We start from the raw sequence: 23,487 nt of genomic DNA on the forward strand, positions 1-23,487 counted from the left end.
TGTGTCTGTGCACTGGGGGGGAGGGGTTAGTTTGTTAGACGAGTAAACTAACACTATAACACACACACACACACAGCAATATAAACAGTGAACAAAATTGGGTAGTTACTTACCATCTCAGACGACATCAGTTCTCAAGAAACTTTCTTTCTGAAAGCATGTCGATGACTTGGTGCATGTGTGAGGTGTCTAGTGGCAGCTCGTCAAGACCCGCCTCATGTTGCTTCTGATTGGTTTATTATTGTGTGGTGCCTGCCGTGGTTGGTTAGATTTAGGCACAAGGAGACATAGATTGGTCTGGGATTGGTTATCTCGGTCAGTCAATCAGAGTTACTCGAGCTACGGCAATTGAATGGGGAAATATAAGCGTGAGGTATGTCAAGTGTGGCGCGTGGTGTGAGAATGCGTCAAATTGCGTGACAGTCACACTTAAAGCGTGATGCTTGGCAGCTCTGACCTAGCATTAGCACTAGCTTAGCATTAGCCTAACATTAGCATTAACCTAGCATTAGCACTAACCTAGCATTAACCTAACAATAGCACTAGCCTAGCATTAGCTTAACATTAGCATTAACCTAGCATTAACACTAACTGCATTAACCTAACAGTAACATTAACTTAGCATTAGCACTAACCTAGCATTAGCATTAACCTAACATTAGCACTAGCTTAGCATTAACATTAGCCTAACATTAGCATTAATATAACCTAACATTAGCACTAACTTAACATTAGCGGCGGCGATGATGATGATGATGGTGATGGTGAAAAATGAATAACCAGGTTTTATAATGCTAGGTTTTATAATGCTCTTTGTCCACGGTGTGAGCCCTCTAAAGTCACTTTGGGAGGCTGGTCTTGGTACATTAATCTCAGATGATGAGTGGAGGCATGTCTGGCTGGACTCCTCTGGTTGTCTGTCCACTAACAAGGTTTAGGAAATGCAGCTCAAAATTATTTACAGGCTTCAAATTACACCACAGTTATGGAATAGATTCAATCCTTCTTTTTTAAAGTATTGTAATAAATGTAAGGTCATTGAGGGGACATACTTCCACTGTATCTTTGACTGTGCTTTCATTAAAATGTTTTGGGAAAATGTATGTAAAGAAATTTCTGTAATATTTGGTAAAAATGTAGATCTTAGGCCTGTATCTTGTATTCTCAGTTTGCATTCTGCTCTTAACCTTAATCCCAACATGTTGAAGCTCCTTGATGTCCTTTTGTTTGGCACTAGACGATGTATTTTACTTAAATGCTCTCAATGTGGGTACAAAATATAATAGAACTCTTACCCCTGGAGCCAATGACCTACTGGCTCAAGGTCAAACCCTCTTCATTCTATAAAATATGGGACCTGTTTCTAACTTATGTTGAACTACAGAAAACACAGACTTTGCGAAGAGGCTTTTACGGTCTGTCTTGGACAGATATTCCTATTTTCGACCCTTGATCAAGCGGAAAAGCTGTTACTCTTTACTGCCCGTCTTGGCTATGTATCCATTTTATTTGTTATTTTTATAATCTCGTTATTGTAATAGCATTTACTCTTATTCGTGTGTTTTTTTGTTGTTTCCTTTCTCCTCCCACATTATGCTTTTGTGATACATGCTTGCTTAATTTTGCATTATTTGGTTATAATTTTTGCTTTTTCATGCCTGTACTGTTTAAAAGCTGATAATTGATGCAACTGTTCCTTGCTTTTTGTCTTTAAATTGAAAAACAATAAAGATATCTTAAAAAAAACAAAAAACAATCACTTTCATTTTTTCACACAGTTCTTTATTTGTTACTCTGGAAATCATCACATTATACATTTTTCATTCAGCAGGAATGAAAAATACTTTGATTATCCATTAAAGTCTGATGTGTTTGGTAAGAAATAATAAAATAAATGATGAACGTAGATGAGTTCAGATCTCTGAGCGTGGGTTAGGAAACCTCTTCAACAGCGTGGTGGCTTGTTTAGGAGACAGATGACCTCCCTTCATGATGTCATCACCTTTGGTCCTCATGGCTGCCTGTGAGACACACACATTACGTTATATTTATATATTATATAATAGGGAGGGAGGGGTCTACTGCCATAAACAACCTAACCAAGAAGCAGAACATTAGAAACAGAGAAAGAAGAGAATTCATCTTTTTGATTTGTTTCAAATCTATCACTTTCTTACATTGTTTTGTTTTTTTACTCATTTTGGTCAGTTTTTATTAAGGCATTAAATGCAGAAGTGTATGAAAAATAAAATATAGGAGCTCACAGCAGTTCTTTTCAAAATAAATGAATAATATGAATGTTTTCTATAGTAAAGTGTGATGATAATAAACTATGTATTATTTGAGTAGATACTGTATAATGTGTTAGTGGATGTGTGCGTCCTAAATGTAACTATAAGATCAGCTGCTCTCACAGCAGATCATTTATTAAATATTAGACTTCAATTATTTACACAAGATGAATATTAAAGAACAAAACAAACATTTGTAAAGTAATATCCATTCAACAGTCAAAGTGCATGTGTTTTAAAGACATTATTAACATTCATGTCAGTATCATGAATCATTTTGTGTACTTTGAGTCATAAATGTTTTTTTATTTATTGTCTGTTATATTTGCATTTTGTTTATTGTCAATATGCGCCATTTTTTATTTCTCAGTATTTTTGTCGTTTTGGAAATTTCTGTCAGTTTGAGTAATTTTTTTTAAAATCTTTTTGGAGGTTTTGTGTTGTGTGTTTTGGGAGTTATTTTGTGTATGACTTCATAATATTACCCATTTCTTGAATTACAGTGGATTTGTCTTGAGGGCCATACAGAATTAGGCCCAGGGCCGCATATGGCCCCCGGGCCACTTGTTGCCTATGTCTGCTGTAGGGGGTTCCAACACGTAAACACATGGTGTTGTTTGGTGACACGTACCTGAGCTTTGTGGACACATGTGTAGAAGGACTGGATCTCTGAGGAACACGGAGCGTCTATGAAGCTGTTGTGTTTCCAACAGGCCATGAGGACGGACATCTCAGTGATACACGTGGCCTCTGAGGATCAATAACATCACTAATATTAATATCAGCCTTTATTAGTGACATCATCAATCAGTCATGTGTTCTACAAAACAATGTTGTAAATTGATCAAATCCAATGTTTACACTCAGCAGGTAAACAAGTAATGTTTACTGTTGGAAATGTACAACATTCAATAAAAACTAATAAACACCTGCCTTTATTATGAACAGTAAACCTCTATTTATTATCAACTGTGATTTGGATAATATTAATAATACATTAATTAGTCTCTAAGGAATCTGTGAACATGCTTCAATTTCATTTACACTGTGTGTGTGTGTGTGTGTGTGTGTGTGTGTGCGTGTGTGTGTAAATATTTTTCTTTTATCCATGTTGGCTCTAAACTCTAAACAGATGTTATTATTCAGTGATGTTGATATGTTTTAAATGTAGTGAGTCCTCAGGACCCACAGCTGGTGATGTGAGTGGGTCCGTGGGAAATTTAATGTGTCCCCAATAAAAAAATGTATTTTTCTATTTCTTAATTGTAGTGTTAAACTCTCCTAATGGTGGTATGATATGTCTATAATTAGCAGATATATTCATGTATGTTCAAAATGTATCTGAAATTAAACAAATACTAATCTAAATCTGAAAAGGTTATTGTACAGTCACAGGTTATATTTCAAAACAAAATGGTGTCTGTTGTACAAAAATAAATGATCAATAAAACATTCTCATCATGACAGAGTCAATAAATAAATTGCCACCAAAATAAGACAAAATCTTCTTTTCTGAACATCAACTAAACTTAACTAACACAGTGTAACGTGAGAAAAATAAAATGATCAGATATGTTTATGGTGTATTATAAGCAGCTAGTTCACTGGCTGATTGTTGTTGTAGAGGCTAAACTAGTCTGTACTCAAGGTGATCATGTCTGCACTGAGTTCATGTGTAAATGGATCCACTGACTGCTACGTTTATTTTAATAGTTACTGTGATTTTAAACATAACTTGTTGTTTATAATGTATTGTACATAACAACATCACTGCTTACTAATAAGTTTGTATCTTTGACTTAAAGCCATATACAATCTGTTTTATTTTTTTACAAATTTCCTTTTATTTTTTCCCAAATTCTGTTTTCCACTTTAATTTTTTTAATTCCGTTTTTTAAGAAATATTTATCATTTTTTAAAGAAAAGATTAGATTTTAAATCCTGTGAGAAAACAAAATAAATACTAATAAAAAAAAATCATAATTTAACAAAAAATTATGTCAAAAATAAAGTCAGATACAATTAAAATGTAGATATAAATTGTAGTGACATGGATTATTCTGACTTCTCCTTTTTAATTATTTATATGTCATATAAAGATGTACTGTATGAGAACAGCATTAATGTCAATCAATTTCCTCTCAAGGATCAATGATTTACTGAATCTGATCAGGTTTAATGATTAAGTTTTGATCAACTTAGTTTAAATGAACCTAATTTAAATGATCCTATCTTCTGTAGATCTGATGAGATGTTAGAATGTAACATTCTAATAACGTTGTTCCAACGGACTTTTATTTTGTAAACCAGAAGTTCCCACTGAAACTGTTGTACTTTAGGTAAATGTGTAACTATAGACACAGAACTAAAGAACAACACAGACTGAGTTATTCTTAGTTAACCAGACATAACAGATCAAACCCTGAGCAGCTGAAGATGATTAAAGCTGATCACGTTCTCACGGAGCTCCACTGTGCTACACAAAAAACGGACAAAGCTTTCGGGGGGGGGGGGGGGGGGGGGCAGTGCACTTAATAAGCAGATCCCAGGAAACATTTTGAAATGAAATCTGCGTTAACTGGTTAGTTGTTGTTGTAGCGGCTAAACTAGCATGTACACAAGGGGATTATGTCTGTGCTAAGTTAATGCGTAAAGGGGTCCGCTGACGGCTAGGTTTATTTTGCTAGTTACAGTGAGTTTAAACACAAGTTGTTGTTCACAATGTAAAGTTTTTCATGGGAAAAATGAGGTGTGTCCCTGGGACGCATGGATAGTGGATTTACTGAGTCCTTTTAGATTTGTATGAGTCAGGGATGCAGGACGCGTACCTAACAACATCACTGCTTATTCATTTATTCTTTAACTTTTATTGGGGATCCAACAGACCCCCACCACCCTGAAAACAGGAGAGGGTCAGAAATGGATGGAATAATAATAGTAATAATATAAACAATACATTTAATCTATGATTCACTTTACATTAAAAGAACATTAAACATTTTAAAGTTCTACAGGTTAAATATAAAATAGAATAAACTAGAAGCCCTCCAAGGAAGAAAAACCAGGACTGTTGTATAAAGTAGTGGTTCTCAACCTTGGGGTCTGTCACAGTGGGCGTACACTGTAGCTCCTCCCACTCAACGTGCTTGAAACTAAAATACGGCGCTTAGGGGAATCATTACTGCCATCTTGCAAATTTGACGTCATATGGAACCAGAGTCTGCGCAGTAGGGTCCGGTGGGAGGAGCCCTGGTAACATGCTCCGCCCATTTAGCATACTGCCCTGGTGACATACACAGCCCAGCTACACCAAGAACATAAGTTCACAAAGAGAGCTACGTAAGATACGCGGCTGTCAATCATCACAGCCCTTTTTTTTGACTTGTGGTTTGACTGATGGAGTAGAGACACGTAGCAGGACCGAGCTCAGGGTAAAAGCTTCTCACACAGTAAAAACTCAAAGAACTTATTTTCAATGACGGGTAGCGTGTGATTGTAAAATAGTACTGGGGCCATTGTTGTTCACAATGTACATCAATGACCTCCCTGATAGCTGCCAAGGTGTCAACTGCCAGCTGTACGCAGATGATACAGTAATCCATCTGTCTGCTAAAACTCCAGCTCTGGCAGCGCAGCAGTTGACACTTGCCCTAGTAAACATCTCTAAATGGCTCGAGCTGTCTCACCTAACCTTAAATGTGAAGAAAACCGTTGCTGTCTGTTTCTCAATTAAAACAAGACCCTCTAACAGCACCTTTGAAGTCAGCATAAACAATGAAATCATACAAGTAGTAAAAGAGACCAAATATCTTGGAATTATTATTGATAACAACCTTAAATTTCAAAGTCAAGTCAAAAATGTGTGTAAAAAGGTCAAATCCAACTTGAACTGTTTTGGCTTCATCAGGAGGGATCTGTCCCATCAGGCCGCCCTGCTATACATGCATTCAATGATTTTTTCACATCTGTCCTACTGCATCACATCCTGGTCACAAACCTCCTCGTCCACACTCAAGCCAGTTGTTTCATTGTACAAACAGGCAGTCAAGGTATTTGATAGGAAACCTATGAGATGGCATCACTGTGACATCATTCATAGACATAATCTTTTTACTTTCGAAAACTTTATAAATTTTAGTACTCTGAAATTGGTCTTTAAATGTTTGAACAGTCATGTGTCGCCGCTGTTCTCAGCTCTCATTGTTCGGCGTCAGGACTCCCGTAGACCCAACACCAGAGCCTCGGTCAGTGGGGACTGTGTTCTCCCAAAATGTACAAAATCTTTTGGACAGTCCAGTTTCTCTTTTAATGGATCCAGCCTGTGGAACTCTCTGCCCACTGATTTAAAACTGCAGACTGACATGAACAGGTTTTACAGAAACAATGGCTGAAGTCAAGTCAAAGCTGCTCACATGGTAAAGCTTTATGAAATGTATCCTGATGTGTATTGTTTACCTTTTAAATAGTGTAATGTGTATTGTATTGCATTGTGTATTGTGAAATGTGTTGCCTCCTATGGACAGGTGTTGCAAATTAGCAGTTTTGCTATAACACTGAAAACAATGTATCTGGTTCGTCCAATGCAGTTGTTATGTCCATATCAAATAAACGAATAAATAAATAAAAATAAAAATGCCCAAAAGCCAGAAAAAGGACAGAGACAGCTGGGGTTGCTAGGAGACGGTGTGACAAAGCTCTCCTGTAAATATCTAACTGTACCATGATGTAGTGACCAACAGGTGACCTGTAGGTGGCAGCAGAGCGCCTTTAGATGAGAGATCACTGTGATGAGCAGAGCTCAGAGCGAGAGGAAAGGAGTTTATGAGATAGAAAATGATGCTACAGAGTTGATGCTGAAGCTCACAGCAGATGGTCTAACTATAAAGTTTTATAAAACATTTGGCAGGACATAAAACAGCAATCATTTATTATATATTTAGATATATTAATATTTGTTAATTATCCCCAACAATGAAAACTTTTCTCATAACTTTGTTGCCCAAACCCAATAAAGACCTGTTAAAAGTCAATGACTGTAGACCTATAACATTACTCTAATGAATATAAAATAATTGCTCTTGTTTATGCCAATAGGTTAAAAAATGTCTCCTTAATAAACAAAATATCAAAGGCAGATTAAAACAAAACAATGTGAGGCTAATTTTGGATATGATGGATTATCACACCTCTTTCAATTTTATTCATAGATTTTTTTAAGGCCTTTGATTCCATTGAGCACAAATTTTTTACTTCAATCATTGAATTTTTTTGGTTTTGGTATATATATAAATATTTTATGACAAAATCTATAGTTATATTTCTCTACATGCCAGAATCACCCCAAGAATTAATGTTTCATGTGGAATTCGCCAAGGATGTCCAATTTCACCCAAATTATTCATACCAAATAATTTCTCATAATAAACAACAATAATCTAAAATGAATAAAACTGAATTTAAATTGAGTCAATTTGCAGACGATACTGTAATCTTCCTAAAGGACAAATGAATCCTTAAAAGGCCTTAGAAGTTATCTCAGTCTTCTCCAAAACATCAGGTCTTTGTCTTAATGTGAAAAAGTCTGAATTACTTCCATTTTATGATTTCACTGATACTGAATTAGAATCAATTCCTGTGAAAACCAAAATCTAAAACTTCTGTCCAAGGACGTCAAAACAAGAGAAGCAAAACATTTTAATGACTAAATTGATGACAATGGACCTTTCTATATTTATATATCAAAATCAGAGGGCATGTCCAAATTACTTTATTCAAGTTATTCTCTTTATATTTCTCCACAAAATATAAGGAAAACAAAAACTAGATTATATCAACTCATTAGGCGTATACAAAAGACAACTTGTTAAATAATATGACAAATAAGGATTAAAAACCACTGACTGTGAGACAATGATTGGTGTCTTTAGAAATAATTCTTACTAATCCTGATTCAGTTTATTAAGTAGTATAAGAGGAAGAGCTTTCAGTTATCAGGCCCCACTTCTCTGGAACCATCTACCAACCACGGTTCGGGGGGCAGACACCCTCTCTACCTTTAAGGTTAGGCTCAAAACATTCCTCTTTGATAAAGCTTTTAGTTAGGAACCAGCTCATAGCTCATAGTTAAGATGCAATAGGCATAGACTGCCGGGGGGGGGGGGGGGGTCTGGCATGCTCGGTTGGAGAGGGCGTTAAGAGAGAGGTCATTTAGGTTAGAGAGGGACCGGAGAGGGTCCCATTCCTCTCTCTAACACTCCCTCTATGTCTGCTTCTTCCCTTGTGTGTTTGCTCCTGTACTCCTTCTGGCTTTTGTCTTGCAGGTCCGTGGGATCCTCAGTGTGGAGTTACAGAGTCTCAACAACTCTGTCTCCACCCTTTCCTCTGCACACACCCAACACAGCATAACGTGGATGGCTGTTCATCATAGGAATGGGATCCACACAAGGTTCCTGCTGCTTAACAGAAGGTTTTCCTTGCCGCCATGATGAATTCATGTTGGGTGTGGGATACATATGTATGTGTATATACGTATATATGCATATGTGTGTATCCATAAAATGAAGAGTCTGTCCTTAAGACTGCTCTACTGCAAAGTGTCTTGAGATACCATTGGTTATGATTTGGCGCTATACAAATAAAGATTGATTGATGATTTATTATAATATTCCCAAAAACATTTTTGATCAAGTAGGGGGTTCAAATTTCTTTTGAAATGTGATTTTGAAATATTCAAACTGCCTTTGAAACAAATTCTCCACTATTGGAAAATAACATTTACTCATAACTTTACTCCTCATGGCTCCACCTTGTGGAACAATAGAGTCATTACATCTAATAGAAAAACATTACTGTAATTTACAGACTATAAGACACTACTTTTTTCTCACACTTTGAACCCTGCAGCTCAAACAATGACGCGGCTGAATTGTGGATTTTTCCTGGTTTTATAAACTTCATGCTGCCACAAAATTGAGCTCCGTTACATTAGACCAGGTGGAACTATGACATTAACATTAAATCATTGTTGCTCACACTGAATCATTCTGATCACTCATTTTGTCATGAACACCAATGTGCTCCTTTGGAGTGCTCGTGGTCCGTGAACGAAGTCAGACATAACGAGTCGATCACTGAGTTCACGCTCACATTGAGAGCAGCAGTGAAAATGTAGAATGTGCTGAGCTCAGCAATAGAGCGTACACACTCATCAGAACCATCATGGAGGGACCAGAACTGATGGACTATGATACCAGGACAGATGTTCAGCTGTGGTTCTCTCAGACCAGTGGTCTGCAACCTGTGGCTCTGGGGCCTAATGTGGCCCTTTGACTCTTATACAATGGCTCCCTATAGCTTTAAAAAAATATTGAAATAAATAGTTATTTTTTACAGAGGTTATTAATGATTAATGACAAATAAAATCATGATATAACAATTTATTAACCTAAAATAAATCACATTGTACAATGACTCAGCACATTCCTACAACATCTACAGACCATCAACTTTCCTCCACCTGTGACTAACCTTAAGTTTTAAATCCCTGGTAAGAAACTAAACCAACAAAAACACTATTTCTGGAAGAAAATACAGATTTTAATTGTGTGGGAACAGATTCATTTAACCACCAATGTACAGGTTAAATATGTATGTTTTATGAAATGAGTAATTAGCATGTGTTGATCACATGATCATGTATTATTATATTCATGTTACTTTTTATAGACTTTCATATACATTAACTATAAAAATCTTCTTTATAAACATTGTGTTCATGTAAACTGAGATGTGTAAGAATTTGAAGATAAAGATACTGTTTTATTTATTGATGTTATTTATTTTAAACTGTTTTTAAGTTTCCATTTACATGATCAATATAAATCACATTAAATCAAACATTATTCTATATAATATTAACTGTATATAATGTAATACACTGTATTGTCTTCATAGAGAAGGTATTTATGGCTCCAGGAGGACTTTAATCCAGGTGAGATGAGGTTCAATGGTTCCTTGTAGAGTAAAGGTTACAGACCCCTGACCAGGGGAAGAGGGTTAGGAGACCCCACTATCAGAGCTGGACCCTCTGAATTTAATTCATGGGGTGAAACAATGCAGATGATAAGTTGGTTATGTTACTGTTAAATTAATTCATGTACAGCATTTCTGTAAAATAATAAAACAGAATAAATGTAACCTGTTACATCTTCTTTTAAAATGATATAAAATAAATGACCTGTTATTTCAGCCACTGATTGTTGCAGAAAAACTTAATATTGACAATAAAACATTAAAACATTTAGCAAATATATCTTGAGTCATTGTCAATCTTTACTTCATATAAAACTACAGTACGTTAGTTAAGTCAACTATTCATCAGTATGTATGTCTATGCTGTACACTCTCACCCACAGTATTTAAATTTGAACTTAAAGCCTATTTTGCTTTATTATTATTTATAAAAGTATCGAGATACATTCAGAATGTATGTGATGATGTCTGAATATTAGTTACTGTGACTTGCTGAATGTTTATATTTTATTTTTTACAATGCATGTGTACGTACGTGTAAACAATATTGTAACACAACTGTTGTCTCCCAAAGAGAGTTATGTATAAGTATGTATAAGTATTTGTATATTGCAATAAAAAATAATTGAAATGACGTAAACCGCATTGTCCCAATTCTGCCATTTTTGCACACTTGTAACCTTCACACTCGAACCCTTCGTACAGTTTTAACACGTGCACACTTCGTGCAGGGGTGTAGTGTGAGTATTGAGACAGGGCCAATGGTTCCTACCTCCTTTCTTCGGCCTCCGGTTCGCGACCCAGTCTTTGAGAACCAGTCTGCGGTTCGGTTTGAGCACAGGCTTCCCTTCCTGCCTGCTGAGGAGCCGGGCCACCTTCTCCAGGAAGGCCGGGCCTCCCTGACCCGCCATGGGCCTGTACTGAGCTGTGGAGGGAGTAGTTAGTGACTGTAACGACCTCAGAATGTTCTACAGCACAGCGCCATGTTTGTTCCTCAGGTTACAGCAGAGCCGTAAACAGGAAGTAGCTCTTCTTCTTCTTCTTCATTATTTCACACCCATTAGCGCCACCTGCTGTTATAACATTTATTTTTATTTTATATTTTTTAATTGTATAAGTACAGATACAAACAAAAAGGCACCTTTCACATTTCTACAGATTATAGACAAAACAAAACAAAATAATATATGAATCCAAGGACAAAACAAAGTAGTAACAACCAAACAACTGTTTTTCTATAAATGACGTTTCTGCCGTGAAGAACAATTAAAGAGTTTAAACTCGTTCTTCAGTGGATGAAGTTATATTTAAAGAAACAACAATTATGAATATGTTTTTTTTTATTTTTAAACAAACCATTTTATTCACACCAAAACTAATCATTTTGTTATTTTATTCAATAAATTGAATCCAGTTCTGAACATTAATCCAAAAATACTGTGTCTCAATAATACCTTTGTAGATGATTTAATCTCTTTTAGCAAGTGTTTGTTATAAATAATTAATATAAAGCTGTCTTAATTTAGGCACAACTTTGGAATGTATTATATATTGTTTAAAAACCAGATTAAAAATAAGATGAAGAAGAGTTGGAACAAACATTGGAAGGTGTTTGAATGTAAACAACGTGAGGGAAAAATATATTAATCATATTAGGGTAAATATTTGGATACAATAAAACAGCACATTATTCAGAATAATAATAATAATCAACCATTTAATAATCAGCTGTTTAATATTAGATGTTTCCTGTGTGCCACATGGACATTTCACTACTATGTGTATAGCCCTTATATCGGGGTTTTCAACCCTTGGATTGTGACCCTATGTGGGGTCGCCTAAAATGTATAGTATTTGATAAAAGTGATTAGATTACATTTAAAATAAGTTTTTACATATTTTAAATTATTATTATTATTTTAGAATAAAAACAACTCACAATCCTAAACAACTGTATTCTACACTTTCACTTTGTCAAATATAAATCTATTTAAAAATAAAATGCAGTATAAAGAAAAAAACTATACATAATAAATAAATATTTAATATTACTTTGTACACTAATACAAGCTACAATTTGTTACAAAGTAAACAAAACATAATCAAAAACATATTCTAGAAAAAAAAAAATCTTTGGGGTTGCCAGAAATTTGTGACATAAAAATGGGGTCAAGACCCAAAAAAGGCCGGGAACCACTGCTTTATGAACATATCGTCTCCCTGAAAAATGTATTATTTTTCTTTCACACTGTTTATTTATTTTTTTTATTTGATGATTAATTATTATTATATTTGATCATTAATATTACTGTCCCACTAAAACAAATTCCTCGTAATGTGTAAATCAGTGGTTATTAAACTGTGTGCCGTGGGATTTTGTGACTATCATACATTTATTGCAAAATACAATTACACACAAAAAAATATTTTTTTAATTTACAACTTTGTATGCACTTATTTCATAACACAGAGGCAAACTCTATATATTAAAATGTTAATATTTCGTTAATATTATTATAATGTATTATTATATTATATATTTCATGACTAAAATAATTGTCTTTTTCACATTTTATTTGATATTAGTAAATAATTATGCACATTTACAGATATTGTACATGATATGAGGATATTAATAGGTGTGGCTTCAGATCTTTACTAATCCTGTGTAAATGATCAATAAATTATTCTAAACAATTACAGTGACAGATGTTACATATTATTACATTTCTTTGTTCCGGTTTTTAAAGAAGAAGAAAAATATATATATATATATAAGAAGAAGAAGAAGAAGTCCTCCAGTCCACTAGGAGAACTGGTCTCAAACACACACACACACACGCACACACACACACACACACACGCACACACACAGCACTGTCATGGAGAACGACGTTATCGTCTCGCTTGAAGACTTGGGGTGAGCTAACATTAGCAGCTAACATTAGCAGCTAACATTAGTACTGGGTGTTTAAAGTTCATACAGCATGGTGTTAGCATTGGTTAGCATCGGAGCTAATGCTACATGTTGAGTGTGTGGTCAGTGCATGTGGTGAATGGATTCAATATGACACTGGATACAGCTGGAGGAGAACCACTGACTGTACCTCTAACTACTGACCACTAACTACTTACCATTAACTACTTACCATTAACTACTGACCACTAACTACAGACCTCTAACTACAGACCTCTAACTGCAGACCTCTAACTACAGACCTCTAACTACAGACCTCTAACTACAGACCTCTAACTGCAGACCTCTAACTACTTACCATTAACTACTGACCACTAACTACTGACCTCTAACTGCAGACCACTAACTACAGACCACTAACTACAGACCTCTAACTACAGACCTCTAACTGCAGACCTCTAACTACTTACCATTAACTACTGACCACTAACTACTGACCTCTAACTGCAGACCACTAACTACAGACCACTAACTACAGACCTCTAACTGCAGACCACTAACTACAGACCACTAACTACAGACCTCTAACTACTGACCACTAACTACTGACCACTAACTGCAGACCACTAACTACAGACCACTAACTACAGACCACTAACTACAGACCTCTAACTGCAGACCACTAACTGCAGACCACTAACTACAGACCTCTAACTACTGACCACTAACTACAGACCACTAACTACAGACCTCTAACTGCAGACCACTAACTACTGACCACTAACTACTGACCACTAACTGCAGACCACTAACTACAGACCTCTAACTACTGACCATTCACTACAGACCTCTAACTGCAGACCACTAACTACAGACCACTAACTACAGACCTCTAACTACTGACCACTAACTGCAGACCACTAACTACAGACCTCTAACTACTGACCATTCACTACTGACCATTCACTACAGACCTCTAACTGCAGACCACTAACTACAGACCTCTAACTAATGACCATGAACTACAGACCTCTAACTACTGACCATTAACTACAGACCTCTAACTACTGACCTCTACCTACTGACCTCTACCTACAGACCACTAACTACAGACCTCTAACTACTGACCATTAACTACTGACCATTAACTACTGACCATTAACTACAGACCATTAACTACAGACCAGTAACTACTGACCAGTAATGCTACTACAGACCACTAACTACAGACCAGCAACTACTGACCAATCACTACAGACCAGCAACTACTGACCAATCACTACAGACCAGCAACTACTGCACTAACTACTGACCATTAACTGCAGACCAGCAACTACTGACCACTAACTACAGACCAGTAACGCTACTACAGACCACTAACTACAGACCAGCAACTACTGCACTAACGACAGACCAGTAACGACCAACCACCAACTACTGACCACTAACTACAGACCAGTAACTACAGACCAGTAACTACAGATATCGTGATATATATTGTATTGTTCAGTATCGTGATGTATCGTATGATTGGTGATAATGCCCAGCCCTAGTAACTAAACATCCTAACAACTCCACCTTTAGTAATAATATTAGCTTTATTAATCATTTATTTTCATTATTGTCATTATGTTACCTTTTAATAAATATGCATTAATAACACACATACATTATATATTGTAAAGAGGTTAAAAGTAGCATCAACCTGACACGTCACTAACTGTTCCTAATCCCTGCTCTGTGTCTGCAGGTACCAGGGTCCTCTGCTAGAGGGCGGGGCTTTGGATTCAGCTGTGAGGGGAGGAGCTGAGTCACCAGAGTTCACTAAGCTCTGTTCCTGGATCATCTCAGAGCTCAGACTTTACTGCACACTGGAGGAAAACGTCCACGCAACCAGCTGTAAGGTCACTTCCTGTAATAATGACTCAGCAAATACCTGCAGATCACCCTCCACCAGAGGGGGCTGCTCCCCCCTCCAACACTCTCAAGGGTCTAAATGTTGTAAAGCAGTGTTTCTAACCCTAACCCTACCAATCCCTCCAATTTTGCTGGGGGCTCTCTTCATGGGGTCTCTCCAGGTGGTGTCGGCCCGGCGGAGTGTGCCTCTTCCCTATGGGTGTGGCTTGGTGCTTGTCTCGTCTCCTGGTTCCCTTGGGGGCTGTCCTTGGTGTGTGCGGGCCCGGGTCGGCCTGCCTCGCCAGTGTGGGGGGTGGGCGAGCTGGGGGGAGCTGGCGTCTGTAGCGGGGTTGCTTGGTGCTTTGAGATGATGCTGTTTGCTGGGGGGCGGCGCGAGCTGTCCCGGTGGTTGCGGTTGCTGTCGGCTACCTGGTAGGTCTGTCCTGCTATCTGCTGATTGGTGGGTGGGTTGGGGGCTGCTGTTCCGCACCGGGTGGGTGCCGTTGGAGTGCCTCCTTCCTGCAGTGGCGGCCGCCGGTCGCTCGTGCGCTGGTGGGTGGCATTGCCTTGGGGCTTGCACTGTCCGGTGGGCGGCGGAGCCTGGGCTGCTGTCCTTGCGTCTCGGCCAGGGGCTTGCCCTTGGGCGAGGGGGGGTGCTCTTGGGGACCGGCTCTTACGATGCACTGGCATGCCTTGGACTGTGGGATAAAACTGGTAGTGGGCTTAACTTTAGACATGTTGATCCTAAATATCTGTTTCAGGTGTTACCACTCACTTCTTCCCTCTGACCACACCCACCACCATTTTACCTAAGCTTCACACCTACAACTTCACATCTCACTCTCACTTTACAATAATCAACTCTTCCCCACCCTTCCATTTTCTATGTTGAATCTCTCCTCCCTGCTCTCTTCCCCCTCCACCTCCCCCCCACCCCCTCACCTAGGTGTAACACTGCTCTCCCTTTTTATATTCTCCCTATAATAAAGTGTTTCTTACCCTTCCTTAGGGAGGGCTGGTGATGGTCACAATTGAAAAGTAAAGCAGTGTTTCTCAAATGGGGTACGTGATGGCACTACAGGGGGTACTGGAGAGAAATGAACAAATGAAAGCATTAGAATTATGGGGTTTTATAATTTGTCTTTTTAGTAAAAAAAACATAATCACACAAAATAAAATAAAAATAAACCGAATAATAAAAAGAACAACAAAATGACACCAAAAACACACACACACTAAATGAAACAATTCATAATTATATTAGTGCATTGAATTTAATATTGTGCTTTTTAATATACACTCAAAGCACTTAACATTTATGAGCATTTTTATTTTACTCCACATACAAGATTACTACAAAATACACAAAGTACAGCATGTCTATAATACACTGTGTAAATGTTGGAGGGTTACATTATTTACATCTAATCAAAATCTGTCTTCTGACTATAAGAGTGTGTGCGTGTCTCAACACCAAATACAGCCAAGAAGGCAGATTGTCTTTAATCTTTGCCTATAATTTTGGAAATTGTATCAAATATTAATTTCCAGTAATTAGATAAATCAGTGCATTCCCAAAGAATTTGAATTAAAGTGGCTGGGAATAGTTTACAACGATCGCATATGGGATTTATATTAAATAAGAATCTAGAAAGTTATCTTTGATCCAGTATTTTAAACTGCATGATGGTATGTTTCATACATAATGAAGATGTGTATATTCTATCAATCATCTCTGACCATAGGATGTCTGAAATACTCATACAGAGGTCCTTCTCCCAGATGTTTTTAAGAGAGTTTAGACTGGTTGAGCTTTCTCCCATTAGTAATGAATAGATGTCACCTATCTCTCCCCTCTTGGATGATCTGAGATCATAAATCACATCCAGGAGAGTGTCTGGGGCCTTTTATATCACCTACTGTCATTTAGAGTAAAAATATATAGATATGAATATTGGTCCATATCACCCAGGCCTAATGTAACCAAAGCAGTAACGTTTTATCTTGTAAACGATATGATTGTCTAAACTGTGTGAAATGAGGCGTTCAAACACTGTTTAAAGTATGATTTTATTAATATGAGTGTGTTACCTCAATAACTAATAGAAATCACTAGACTGATATGATGCCTTGTTATGTAGCATGTGATGCTAATGCTAATGCTACACTACTTTAGTTAAACAAAGTAAAAAGACTGTGACTATAAGAACATGTCAGACCTTTAGTTTGATGTTAATTATACTTAGAACCAGTTTGATAAATTACTTACATATAATTTAAACAATATGTCTTAAAAGATCTTTTATTCCTTTTTTTTCATTTAGGGCGATGATTTTAAGTAAGTGAATTGGTTTGTTTTATTGGTAAATAACTTTAAAATAGTTAAAATGATTTGAATGAAAAAATTTGTTATCATGATTTTACAAAGAAAAACTGATGATATGTTATTTTTCCAATATGACCCACTCCTATGGTGAGGCAATGCAGATGATAAGTTGGTTATGCTACTGTTAAGCTATTTCAATTACAGCATTTCTACAAAATAAAAAACAGAATAAATGTAACCTGTTGTTATACTTTGCTGTTATTAAAAAAACAAATTGTTACGTCTTCTTTTAAAATGATATAAAATAAATGACCTGTTATTTCAGCCACTGCTTGTTGCAGAAAAACTTAATAGTGCCACTAAAACATTTAGCACATATATCTCAAGTCATTGTCAATCTTTAATTTATATAAAACTACAGTACACCAGTTAAGTCAACTATTCATCAGCATGTATGTCTATGCTGTAAACCCCACCCCCACCCCTGCACAAAAGAAGGAAAAAAGGGTGTGTCCAAATTCTGTGCTGGTGCCACTACTGGTAAAGTTAGTGTAGAACCTTAAAGCTCCTGATGTCAGAATCCTGTCTAATCTCCTCCACCAGATGTTTGATAGCTAGTCCAGAAAGACCTGGAGATAGCGGGCAGCCCTGGTGGGACGATGTGTTCAAAGAGAATGTGGAGGATATCTGCTCATCAGTTATTATTTTTGCTTTAGGTTTGTAATAAAGGGTTCTTACCCAATCAATACCTTAAACAAGTAGGGCCATACCAGCCTATCAAAGGCTTTCTCTGCTTCTAACGCCACCGCCACAGTTGGCTCAGGTTTTGATTTGACAGAATGGATTATGTTAATCAATCTACACAAGTTATTGGCTGATGTATGTTTCTGAATGAAGCCACTTTGATCTGGATTAATTATTTTTGGTAAAATATCACCGAGTCTATTTGCTAACAATTTTTGAATCAACTTATAATCAGTGTTCAGTAGTGAAATAGACTGGTAAGAAGTACAGTTCAATTTATGTTTATGTATAACTGTGATTATAACAGTTGTAAAGGATTCAGGTAATGTATGCGTTTTAGCTGATAAATGTATTATATATATATAGGTAAAGGGAGAAGCAGGTCTTTAAATTCTCCTGGTGATTTATTAGACTGAAGTCGACTTACTTTTATTCATTGTGCCTCAGTAAACAGGAACTCTAGACTCTTTATGTCCTCATCAATGTTTGATCATTCAATATTGTGGATAAAAGAATTAATTGTCCTACTGTGTCTTCTCTCACAACTCATAATACCTTTGTTTAGTTTTCAAAATATCTCTTTCAGTTTTGTTTGTGTTTAATGTATTGTTTTTCTGAACTAAAGATTGTATGTCATGAGATCCATTTCTTTGAAAGAATTTTTCCAATTTCAAAATATATTTTTCTAGCTTTTCAATGTCTTCTGTGTATTTCTTTTTTAGACCCTTTGTCTTTTAAAGTTTCTCATAAGATAACACCATTAGGAGAAGAAGATATGTTTAGGTGTTTCATAAATGTTGATCTAGTGATAATACTTCTGGATGATTTGTTCAAAGCAGGATCTAAGCAGAAGTTAAAATCACCCTCTATTAGTACATTGTGTTGTCCACTTATGACCTTTAAGAAGTTATTTTGCATGAATGCAGCATCATCATAGTTAGGTGCATAATAATTAAGGAATGACCATTTTTCTGAAAATATTTTACAATTGACAAAGACATAGCATCCTGATGAATCAATAATGGTTTCAATAATTTCCAATGGTGTAGTTTTTTTCACCAAAATGGCCACTCCTCTTGTTTTTGAATGAAAGGGTAAATATATTACCTGTCCAACCCTCGTTTAAATGTTTTATGTTCTTAAGAATTGAGATGAGTTTCTTGGGTGAAAGCTATGTCTACTTTTATCTTTGTAAGATACGTTAAGACTATTTATCTTTTAACTGGCCCATTCACAGACCATTACCATTAAAACTAATACACTTCAATATCCTGTTATGCAGACATTAACTTTCATAGTGGATAGAAGCTTATTTATTATGGGTATGTGGTTCTCAGAGAAAAGGGGCGGGGCTAAACAGGTATGTTTTTTTTAAACTTTTCTAAATAAAGATGTTTCCTCAGGTCCCAGTGAGGCAGCAGGTTTCCAGCTGGAGATGAGTGGTCTGCTGTCAGAGCTGGTCTGTCCCTACTCCGTCCTCACCAGTGGAGACATCGTCCAGCGCTTCCTCACCAGGGCTGACTGTCTGCTGCTCATTAGTAAGACACCTGTAACATCTGTGTAACATCTGTCAAAGTCGTTCTCCTAAAGGTTAAAAGCTGTTCTTTCAGGCTATTCATCTGAAGGATGAATATTAATTATCCAATATTCACACTGTAAATGTTTAGTTTGAGCTGATCAATACTTTATAGATATGGATAATATAGTGAGGGGGTGTGTCCTTATTTATCTTCCATGTTCATCTTCCAATATGTCTGTAACTCCATCACATAGAAAGATAAATATGGTATAATAATAAACTCCACCTACTCTCTCAGCAAAGTGTAAAACTAGTAATCAATAAATGATTATTACACACAGAGCTAAGCTACAATAACCTCATGTAAAGGATTAAAAATATTCACCACTGGTGAAATAACAAAAAATTGTGTTCAAAATGAAAATGAAGAATTCACATAAAGAGTAACATTTATACTATAAATTAAAACAGAGTTTCTTACATTCCCACATGTAGTTATGAACCAATGAAAATAGTAAAAAACTAAGTATATGTTCATATTTCCAGAGCGTGTGAGTCTAGAACCAATGCATATCTGTGACTAATCATTAGTGATGTGAACAGTCTATGTTCATAGCTCTAAGCTGATCACATTACAGGGAGCTGAGACATATGCTAAGTAGTTTACTGAAGACCCAAACATGTTCCAGACCCAAACACACACTGACTTTGTCACTATTTAGAGGAGCTGACATGTCCACCAGATAGGATGTATAGCAGATCTATTTCTATATTCTGAGAGAGTGGGTGGAGCTTATTACTATACCATATTTACCTTTATATGTGATGGAGTTACTGATATATTGGAAGATGAACATGGACACACCCCCTCACTATATTATCCATATCTATAAAGTATTGATCAGATCAAACTAAACATTTACAGTGTGAATATTCAATAATTAAGGAACGATCAGTAATTTTTTAGACCAAAGTACATGGGAGGTCCTGAACATTAGTTGAAAAGACATGTAATAAGGTCTGTTGTGTTTTATTAAAATACCTGTGATGTACCTGTGAAGTACATGGTCCTTATTAATGTGAGTGGATGTGTTTCAGCGTTCCTGGTGTCTGAGTTGGAGGCATCGCGGATGATCTTGGTGAACAAACCTCAGGGAAAAGCCCAGGACCAGGGTAGCCCCGTGTTCCAGGAGCTGAAGATGATCTGCATGGCCCTGGGCATGTCCAAGCCCCCCGCCAACATCACCATGTTTCAGTTCTTCACTGGGATTGAGAAGAAGGTCAGTCAGATCAACTCCTCCCTCTTTATTTAAGCTGCTCATGCAGGTTGAACCAGGTCTGACTCTAAATCCTTCATTTCTTATTTAGAGTTCAACCAAAACTAAAGATAAAGGTAATATGATTCAGATGACTCGTTAGGACTCAAACAAAATTATATTTTCATAAAAATACTGAAAAAATAAAGATCCTATAAACCAGGGATTCTCAACTTTGGGGTTGCAAGACACTGGGAGGACGTCTCCAAATGCCTTCAAGAAACTAAGAATATTTTTTCTCAACAATTTGAGACCATTTTTGCTTATTTTTTTCATTTTTCTACAACTCCCCCAAACTCACCATATTTTAACCTATTTTCATCACTTTTTCTTGCCATATTTTTGCTCCTTTTAATGTGTTTTTGCTACATTTCTCCCATTTCTGACATTTCTACATCACATTTAAATGACTTTTCTGCACATTTTTACACTTTCCAGACATGTTCATCACTTCTAAACCATTTCTATCACTTTTACCCCTAATGTCACATATGTTGACCTATTATTGTCACTTTTAACCTCTTTTCACTAGATTTCATCATTATTTTTTACCAACTTAAACACATTTATCATTTGTCATGCCGATTATTTGCAGTTTAAACTAATTGTTCCCATATTGACACTTTGAACCCCACTTCTTCTGCCTGTTTCTGGCCACTTCTCAGCTATGGTGGGGGTCCCTGGGGGCTGAACAGGTTGAGAACCACTGCTATCAACGGTTGATTCTCTTTGTGCAGCTTTAGTTTGTTTGTGTTGCAGCTGAAAGAAGCCATGAACCGTGTGCCACCAGAACATGTTGGAGAACCTCTGATGAAGAAGAGCCTGGGACCTGTTCACCTGGTGAGGCTGGAGAATGGATACAGACATCAGTGTATGTCTGTTACTGACCTCAGTCTGTGTTTGCTACTGACACTGACTTGTGTCTGTTCTTCTTCAGGAACAAATAGAAGCCTTGAACCAGGCTCTGGTGAATGAGTACGAAGTGAGAAGGAAGATGTTGTTGAAACGTCTCGATGTGACCGTCCAGTCCTTTGGTTGGTCTGACAGAGCCAAGGTACTGACAGGACTACACACAGGACTACACACAGGACTACACACAGGACTACACACAGGACTACACACAGGACTACACACAGGACTACACACAGGACTACACACAGGACTACTGACAGGACTACTGACAGGACTACACACATTCCAGGTTCATTCAAGTGGTGATGAAACCATGTGTAGTCTATGTAAACTTTATGTTACCGGTAACTTCTGGATAATATAAGTAATTTGTTATGGTTATGGGTATAGTTATAGTTATGGGTATAGGTATAGGTATGGTTATGGGTATAGTTATGGTTATAGGTATAGTTATGGGTGTAGGTATAGTTATGGGTATGGTTATGGGTATAGGTATATTTATGGGTATAGGTATGGTTATTTGTGTAGGTATAGTTATTTTAATGGGTATAGGTATGGTTATGGGTATGGGTATAGGTATGGTTATGGGTATAGTTATGGTTATAGGTATAGGTATAGTTATGGGTGTAGGTATAGGTATAGTTATGGGTGTAGGTATAGGTATAGTTATGGGTATAGGTATATTTATGGGTATAGTTATGGTTATTTGTGTAGGTATAGTTATTTTAATGGTTATGGTTATGGTTATGGGTATAGGTATGGTTATGGTTATGGGTATAGGTATGGGTATAGGTATAGGTATGGTTATGGTTATGGGTATAGGTGTATTTATGGTTATGGTTATGGGTATAGGTATAGGTGTGGTAATGGGTATGGGTATAGGTATAGTTATGGGTATGATTATGGGTATAGGTGTGGTTATGGGTATAGTTGTGGTTATGGGTATAGGTAAAGTTATGGTTATGGGTATAGGTATATTTATGGGTATAGGTATGGTTATGGTTATGGTTATGGGTATGGGTATAGGTGTATTTCTGGTTATGGGTATATTTATGGGTATAGGTATAGTTATGGTTATGGGTATAGGTATATTTATGGGTATAGGTATAGGTATAGGTGTGGTTATGGGTATAGTTATGGGTATGGTTATGGGTAGGTATAGTTATGGGTATGATTATGGTATTGGTTGGGTATAGTGTGGTTTATAGTTGTGTGTTATGGGTATAGGTCCAGTTATGTTATGGGTATCGGCTAGGTATGGTTATGGGTTATGTATAGTATGGTTATGGGTATAGGTGTATTTATGGTTATGGGTATATTTATGGGTATAGGTATAGTTATGGTTATGGGTATAGTTATGGGTATATTTATAGGTATAGTTATGGGTATGGTTATGGGTATAGTTATGGGTGGTTATGGGTATAGGTGTATTTATGGTTATGGCTATAGGGTATATTATGGTATAGGTTGGGTTACAGGTATTATAGTTATGGGTATATTATGGGGTGTGGTTATGGGATAGTATGGTTATGGTA

The 23,487-nt window shown here is 36.7% G+C and overlaps 2 protein-coding genes across 2 annotated transcripts in view; one reads left to right on the forward strand and one right to left on the reverse strand.

Annotated features, from left to right (window-relative positions):
* Window positions 1-1,785: 1,785 nt before the first annotated feature.
* Window positions 1,786-11,349, reverse strand: chchd1 (coiled-coil-helix-coiled-coil-helix domain containing 1). The gene is made up of 3 exons (XM_028469282.1): window positions 11,095-11,349; window positions 2,923-3,041; window positions 1,786-2,021 (listed from the first exon to the last, which is right to left on the reverse strand). Exons 1-3 carry the CDS (start codon window positions 11,231-11,233, stop codon window positions 1,914-1,916), a joined length of 366 nt encoding a protein of 121 aa, XP_028325083.1. The 5' UTR covers window positions 11,234-11,349; the 3' UTR covers window positions 1,786-1,913.
* Window positions 11,350-13,110: 1,761 nt separating this feature from the next.
* Window positions 13,111-23,487, forward strand: part of fam98a (family with sequence similarity 98 member A) — a 26,911-nt gene continuing 16,534 nt past the window's right edge. The window contains exons 1-6 of the mRNA XM_028469268.1: window positions 13,111-13,242; window positions 14,990-15,138; window positions 19,609-19,743; window positions 20,823-21,004; window positions 21,800-21,880; window positions 21,978-22,094. Of these exons, the coding sequence (XP_028325069.1) occupies window positions 13,205-13,242; window positions 14,990-15,138; window positions 19,609-19,743; window positions 20,823-21,004; window positions 21,800-21,880; window positions 21,978-22,094 (702 nt within the window). The 5' untranslated portion in view covers window positions 13,111-13,204. The remainder of the gene's footprint in view (window positions 13,243-14,989; window positions 15,139-19,608; window positions 19,744-20,822; window positions 21,005-21,799; window positions 21,881-21,977; window positions 22,095-23,487) is intronic.

Source organism: Gouania willdenowi, chromosome 15 (assembly GCF_900634775.1).
Source record: "Gouania willdenowi chromosome 15, fGouWil2.1, whole genome shotgun sequence".
Lineage (NCBI taxonomy): Eukaryota > Metazoa > Chordata > Actinopteri > Blenniiformes > Gobiesocidae > Gouania > Gouania willdenowi.